Source organism: Chelon labrosus (genome assembly GCF_963514085.1).
Source record: "Chelon labrosus genome assembly, chromosome: 1".
NCBI classification, from domain to species: Eukaryota; Metazoa; Chordata; class Actinopteri; order Mugiliformes; family Mugilidae; genus Chelon; species Chelon labrosus.
Window position 1 is genome coordinate 24,224,752 of NC_140337.1, and position 7,826 is coordinate 24,232,577.

The 7,826-nt window shown below is 42.4% G+C and overlaps 1 protein-coding gene across 1 annotated transcript; it reads right to left on the reverse strand.

Moving 5' to 3' along the window:
- On the reverse strand, positions 1-5,648 carry LOC311491890 (protein c-ets-2-B-like; the record flags this gene model as incomplete). Its single annotated transcript, XM_084549953.1, has 7 exons — positions 1-248; positions 916-1,030; positions 1,108-1,336; positions 4,241-4,417; positions 4,500-4,574; positions 5,164-5,367; positions 5,501-5,648. 7 exons carry the CDS (start codon positions 5,646-5,648, stop codon positions 39-41), a joined length of 1,158 nt encoding a protein of 385 aa, XP_084406079.1. The 3' UTR covers positions 1-38.
- Positions 5,649-7,826: the final 2,178 nt, after the last annotated feature.

Below are 7,826 nucleotides of genomic sequence, written 5' to 3' on the forward strand. Positions count from 1 at the left end.
AATAAACAGGAGTCGTAGGAACGGTTGTTTCCTTATCGCTAGCGCTTGCTGCTGACGTCCAACATGGCGTGCAGCTCCCCGGGCTCATATCCCAGCAGGCCTTGCAGGTTGCAGACGAAGCGGTAGACGTAGCGCTTGCCGGCCGTCTTGCGGATGATGTTCTTGTCGTAGTAGTAGCGCAGGCCGCGACTCAGCTTCTCGTAGTTCATTTTGGGTTTGTTCTTCCTGCGACCCCACAGCAGAGCGACCTTTGAGGAGACACAAATGTCCGTTTACAGAATAATCTAGATTGTTTGGACATTTTATCTGCAGGGTACGGTTAGTCTGGCTTAAGGATGTTACATACTCGGTGAGAAGCGAGAAATTTACGATGTTATTTTGTTCACGCAGCTTGTTCTCGACACATCAACCAAGAAGAACTTTTTTCTCATGTGGTGTTCGGTAACTGTTCTGCGATTGGTCAGAATTGGAAATGGGTGTGGTTAATGCGGAAAAGCGGAAATGCTAGCGGCTAGCGGCCACTCTGTGAGCTCCCAGATGCTAATGTTAGCAGTGTGACCGCTAATCTCTCCTGGGTAGAGATCGGCATACTTTGTGTGGGAATGAATGGCTTGATCCGTCAAAACGACTGGCCGACATCCGTCTCTCGCATCTCCCACAATTCTTAGCTAGGAGTGGGAGGGGCCTATGAGGACTTCCCCGGATTTCGGCACTCGAGTTTCTTGTGAAGAACTTTTTTCTTGTTCTCGTAGCTCCAAGAGCGAGAACAAATGTCTTGCTTCTCTCGAAGTATGTAACACGCTTTGGCAAACCAATCATGCAAGACCAAGACTAGCAGTTAATGTTTGCATGTTTTAAAGACTAGATTGAGTTGTTTACGTGAGTCGTTTCTGCAGATTTCACCATGGACCTCACCTCGTCGGGGTCCGTTAGCTTGAACTCCCACCCATCTCCCGTCCAGCTTATATACGACTGACAGCTGCGGTCGGTCAGAAGCTCCAGTAGAAACTGCCACAGCTGAATGGGGCCGCTACCTGTTCAAACACGATGGACAGAGTCAGTATTCTGAATCTGTTTACTTCCCTTCAACCTCTGCTGCTCCTCTACTCACCTGTGTAACCGGCGAGGATGGCCGCCGGTATCACGGCTCTGCCCAGATCCGTCTTGTCGCCTACGTATTCTTTGAAGCTCCTGTGTTGCTGCGGTAGAGTGAAGGCCTCTTCGGACATGCTCTCCTCTATCACCGGCTCGATGTCGTGCAGCGGCGTGGTCCACGACAGAGAGCCCACGATGTCAGAGTCGTCGCTGTGAGCGATCTCCATCTCTGAGTCCGTCTCTGGAGGCGGGAAAACGTGGGAACATGGGAATGAGGCGACAGATTGAAGCATCTGCTGCCATGATTTAACTTTTCGGTTATTCTGAACACATCCAGCTACAATGACTGAAACTTTTGCCGAAATTTCGCCGAAGACGAGTAGTACAAATGTTTGTATCTCTGAACCTCCTCAGTTGACCTTTCCTCCATGTGTTCCATCTTTATTGATCCAAAACAATCAATTCAAAAATTGTGGAGATGGAGAAGCAGCCGGAAATACTAAAGAGGAAACACGCTACTACCAAGCGGACCAATCACAGCTCTTGCGGTCAGGCTACGCTGATTCCGGTTGCTTGTACGACTCGTCTTCGGCAAAATTTTGGTGAAAGTTTCAGTCGCCATTGTTGAAAGTGAAGCAGGAAGTAGAAACAAAAATGAACCCTACTGGCAAAAAAGACACAGCGCCGACTAGTGTTTGGGTGGAGTTGCTACAGAACGAGCCACACTGTAAAAAATGTCCGTAGAAAGAACAGAATAATACTGCAAAATCTCAACATTAAAAAACCGTAAAGGGTATTACAACTAAACATTGTTTTCTTTACAGTGTAATTTAGTAAAACTTCAAACTAAATGTTATTGTAAATTTAACATGAAAATGTTGTTTTTAAAACATAATGTCTTTGTTAAAATAACTTATTTATGTTTTTGTGACATATAAATACCGTATTCCAAAAAACAATACAATGTACATTAAATAACAGTAAAATTGTGTTCAAATTACAATTCAATTCTGCAGACTTCAAACATGGATTTTCCAAAATGCTAGCCCCCCCCCCCCCCCCCCCTTTTTTAAGGATATACGTGCTTATTTCTTGTTTTTAATCTTCTCTGAACTATTTCATGTGGCTGGCCATAACTGACAGCATAGGCTAATCAAATCTTTTTTAATCAAAGGTTTTTTTTTTTTTTAATCAAGTTGGGGGATAAAGAAAGAAGTGTTATTTTTGTCTGTGAGAACAAAGACTCTGTCCAACGTTTCTTGGGAAGAGTAATCACTACAGAGAGATTTTAAGGCCACTAAGCTGCTCTGTACCTACATATTGGGAACTTCTCGTGGATTTATAAACCAGCGACAATCTCAAGGTAAGTAAACAATACTAATTTCGTTGATGCATGGAAATTTATTTTACAAAGACTAGAGTAGAACTGCTTGTTATTCGGATGATTAGACATTTAGTGCTAGGCCTATGTTTTCTGGAGATCAGACGACTCAGTGTGTCGTACCGTGCGTGGTGCTGTGACGTCACACGCAACGCCTGCCTCTCAGGTCAGGTGCTTCTGCTCCATCGCTTCGCTAGCTTGCTTGCGCGCCTCAGCTCAGCCAGTCAGTGCAAAACTCCTGTCTTTGGTCTGTGACTGCTCCTCGGAGCGAAACGTTCCTGTCGGTTATCCAACCTAAACACGGTCGTCAAAAGTTAGAAGGTAATCTAGTCCGAAGAACCACCCTCCCTTTCTGTTCATTCAGAGTTTAAGGTAGTTGAAGAGCGGTCGTTTAATATCTTACTGGACGTCAACTTACAACTTGTTACCAGACAGTTGGGTTAGCCAAGCTAGCTAACCAAGTGTACCAGCAGTGCTGAGTTAATATAGCTGAAGCATACTCAACCGTCAGGTTAAGTTTAAAGCAGTTTATTTTCAAGAAACGGTGTGTTTTCATGTTTTAAATTGTTCTATGAGCGATTACTGTTATCTTTGTGCTGCTACAGTTGCAAGCAGCTAACAGAGCGTTAGCACCTAAGCTCTCCGCGCTTTATCCCAATTCCACTTTGCGTTAGTGGTGCAAATTGAATCATACTCAATCGTCAGGTTAAATCAAAGTCCAATGTTGTGAAATGATACATGGCGTCTTAATTTTATTTTACACTCGTTGATAGACCGCTATCAATGTTGGTACATTTGCTTTTGACTGTTGGCAGATAAGAGTTTTTTGCCTGTTTCAAGCTCCCCTCGCCATGATTCGTTGTCGTTTTTGCGGGAAAACCTTGCAAACGTTGAGGGGTTATGTGTTGCATTGTAGGATTCACAGAAACGAACCACGCTGTGTGTTCAGGTGTGAGAGTACAAGTTGCAGGCAGACATTTTGCACATATTCATCATTTAAGTGTCACTTCTATCGGAAGCACAATGTCCCAACGTCGTCTGTTAGTGCCAACACAGCCATTATGTCTAATTTTGTGTGCGCTGTGTCACTTTGCTCAGACCGATTTGAGACTGTGCACGAACTTCTTGTACACTTAAAAAAACATTTAGTGGAGGGAAGATCTGTGAAGTGTCCAGTGGCAGGTTGTCAAAAAACATTTACTTTGAGGTCATCATTTACAGCGCACTTGTCTAGGAAACATCCAGACTGTTCAGTGAATAACATAAATGATCTCTACAGAGAAATCACACCGCAGTCCTCTGCCACGGCTTGTGAAGAGGTTTCGCAGACAGTGGATGGGGCAGCAGATCTACCAGTAAGTACTGAATCGACACAGGTTTTCGATGAAATCTTTCTTAGGAGTGTTTGCCTGTTCTATTTAAAACTACAAGGACAGCTGCTGCTTCCAGATTCAACGATACAGATAATTGTTGAAGAGATGCAAAATCTACATGAATTAGGACTGGATATATACTTATATATATATACTATACTTGTGCCTCGTCAGTCTGCAGACTGACGAGGCACAAGTATAGATGTCTCGCACTGGCGTAGGCTACGTACGTAGGTTACGTCATCTATGTCCCGCAGAACCTTAAATGAGCCTTTATTCTCATTCTGTATTTCTGTCGTTCATGCTAACAAATCTGTTCATATTCATGTTTGGTCCTAATGTTTATGAAAATACAGTCACATCTCGTCTGTGTTGAATGTTTTCGTGTCACCTCCTGTTTCTTGCAGCAGAGCGGCTGAGCTCCTGCTGGGATCTTCTGTTTTGACCAGGTAGTAGCCTTGATGTTGAACGGTGTCCAGAGTGTGGAGGTTAGTGCTCTCAGTGGGATGATAGTGGACGCGGTCGTTATGTCTGTCTGAATGGTCCTGAGTGTATGTCGGGTAGTTTTCTGAGGGAACGAATTCAACATCAGTCATTCTGATCATTTCTGAAGATTTGAGAAAACGTAATTTTTTTTTTTGCATTATTACCTCTGTTGATTGGAAGCTGGCAGTAGGAGGGTATCGTGCAGGCGTGTAATGAAGAACTGCAGTCGTACTCATTCTCTGTAGAATCAGGATAAAAAGAAGACATTGCATGGGTCAGTTTTTACCAGGATAAAAACATTATGACCACCTTCCTAATGTTGTGTAGGTCTCCAAAATGGTTGTGACTCATCAGAGAATGGACATGGGCCTTCTGAGGGTGTCCTGTGGTGTCTGGGAACACAATGTTGTCAGTGGGGGTGCCTGGTCTGGTCTAGGTGGGTGCTACATGTCTAAGTAACATCCACAACAATGAATACCAGGTCCAAACGTTTCCCAGCAGAACTTTGACTTGTCACAAGATGGTCAATGTTATTCACTTCTCCATAATATTGTGGCTGATTGATTTGTTAGTGGACATTAACCAGTTAACTGTAAAGTAAATGAACACAGAACCTTTCACAAAGCTAGAAGGCTATTTGACAGCACGAGACAAAATTTTGAATGCAACACCCCTAGTGGACATGTTAGGAACAGCAGTTACATTCATTGATAGATTGCAGTTAATGTCTTCTGTGTAATTTTTGCACTTGGCAAATTCATTCCCATGGGGCCCAATTGGACCCTCTGGCAGCCCGAGATTAGATTCTGGTTCCAAAAGTGCTATCACCTCTCCTCATGGTCTCCAGGTGCTCCCACAGGATCTCCCCGGCGGTGCAGTCGGACATGAGGCCCAGGAACGTCTCTCGGTCCAGGCCACACAGCTCGCAGCCCTGCAGGCCTCTAAGGTCCGAGCCCAGGCAGTGGAAACCGAACTCAGCCTGGCACCAGTCCAGCCAGTGGTTCACCTCCCACTCGGACCACAGGGTTGGATCTGGACATACGTATAAATATATATATATATATATGTATATGCAAAAAAATCTATCTATGTGTACATATGCAAACATGATAAGAGTTTTTGTTTTCGTTGACTAAGACATCCCATGAGGAGGCTCAGACTGTACCCTGTGGAAAGTGACGGTTGATCCTTTCCTGGACGAAGCCGGCGAAGCTGGCCTTCACCGCCTGACTGAGGACCTCCTTGCTGGTCGGGGTGAGAGGAGGGACCTCGAGGTTGTCAAGCTCTGGGACGTGAGTAAAATATCGAGACATTCATGTTGGGTAGGGCTGCAACTAAACATTCACGTTTTGCCTTTAAAACCTCAGAAAATGCTGAAAATGGGTCCAACATGTCGCAAAAAAGATGAAGAGTCTTGTTTTTCTTTTTCTGTGAAACTGGTGGAGTCTACCTTCTTACCTGTAACTGATTATGGTGATGTGTTGCACATGAATGTCTCTGCTCACTGTCTTCATATACTGGATAGCGTCTATCATGGGGCTTTAAGATTCATCTCTTACTCAACATTGCGTGTTATATTAAAATTTGAACTTTTCCTCATATAAACACCACCTTAGTCAACATATTTATCTTCAAATCTTGTTCTTGGCTTGATTTCTACGTATTAATCGTCTCTTTTGAGCTTGAAATGTGGAAAACAACAGTCTCCGTTCTGAGGATTTACAGCAATTTGTAGTTCCTAAGGTACGATCTGATCTGAATAGGATCTCAAACTTAGTGTTGGTCTATCTATCTATCTATTTATCTATCTATCCTGGTTAAAGGCTAAATAAAAAAATCAAACCTCTATTTCAGCTCATGAACAGTTTCATTATCACTGTAAACACCAGCAGTTTAATTAATCCACAACTGAGTATGTGTTTCACTACATATTAAGATTCTGTCAGTTTATTCAGTGACCAGTAAATATCAATTATTTAACTGGTGTGGTTGTAGTATAGGTGTAACTAACCACTTATGCACAGTTCATATAAAACGTACGTGAATAGTTTAAAGGAGGGTCCCGGCTTTTAAAAATATGAAAATTAATTGGATGGATAATGATAAAATACACATTGCACTGTTGAATTTCTTCAACAGTTTTCCCCCTTATTAGATAAACCATACATTATCGTACATAAAGGTACTGTTCACTCTTACTCCATCCTCAGTCTGCATCAATGCAGCGCAGTCGTATGTTTTCTTCAAGATATTCTCTAGTTTATATCTTTTTATCTCTTTTTAAACATATGAACACTTCTAAGCATTTTATTGTGTTATAAATGATTAATTAAAGTCTGCTACACTTACAAATGCTTAAAACCAGAATTTATACTTGTTCTCTACTACATTACAGTGAGTTATAAACATTTATCTAGGCTCAATAAGATGCTCATTAATGTAAATTTGAGTTTTAACGAGATCCAATGAACCTTCCGTTGCGCTAGATGTTCAGTGTAGAATGATTGGGTTGAATTTAGTTTAAATAAATCAGATGGAGGAGTGTGTCTTACCGTATGTACCGCAGTCCATCCTAGTGTGTGGGATCAGGTGGAGTAAATAAATCACATCAGTGGGAATGGACCTTTAATATGTGGGCGGGAATGAAGGAGGCGAAAGGGCGTGATGGACAGCTGTCAGTCGGTTTGAATGAGGGAGGAGCAGCCAGGGCAAATACTTTAGACTTTAAGAGCTTTATTTTTCATGCAATACCTCCGTAGATGTAGGTACAGTTTGATTTATCAAGTCAAGTTGGATGTGACGAATGTTGCTCCACCATCTGTCATCTGAGCCATGGATGCACTCTTTGTACTCTTTGTTTTAAGTAGGTGGCGTCTGGATGAAGTTTGCAGTGAAAATGGCAAAAAAAAGTAGGGGAGCCAGGATAGTTCCCTGTGGGACTCCTTAAGACGATTAAGTCAGACACACAAACTGTGGCCGACTGGTGAGCTAGTGTGACGTTTCAACCATCAATTGTTTTCCCTCATCAATACATCTGACAAATGTTATTAATTTGTTTGCTGATTTGTTTCATAAACTTAAAAAGTAGAATAAAAAAAGTGTGCCGTGTAAAGGTCTGTTCTGGTAGATATGATCTCCAACACTTTTGTAATCCAGGAAACTGTTTTTAAGTTCATGACTGATGCATTTTCAAACTTTCTCCCTTACAGTTCACTTCAAATTGAATTAAAGGGGGTTTTAGTTCTTGATTTACACAACATGGGTTCGCATTAATTCATCATGTCATCTTGAGGCCAAACAACTTTTGCAAACAACTGCACATTCTGAATTAAAGCCGTGTAGAAGCTTTGTCGCCATCTAGTGTCCATACAGGGAAGTACAGTGGACATGTGTCAGCAAATTCTCATTGCCACTGCAGAGCGTCTCTGCAAGATTAAAGATGGAAGTCGTGTTTGTCGTCACTTCATCAATATTTTAATAAAAACTTGCAG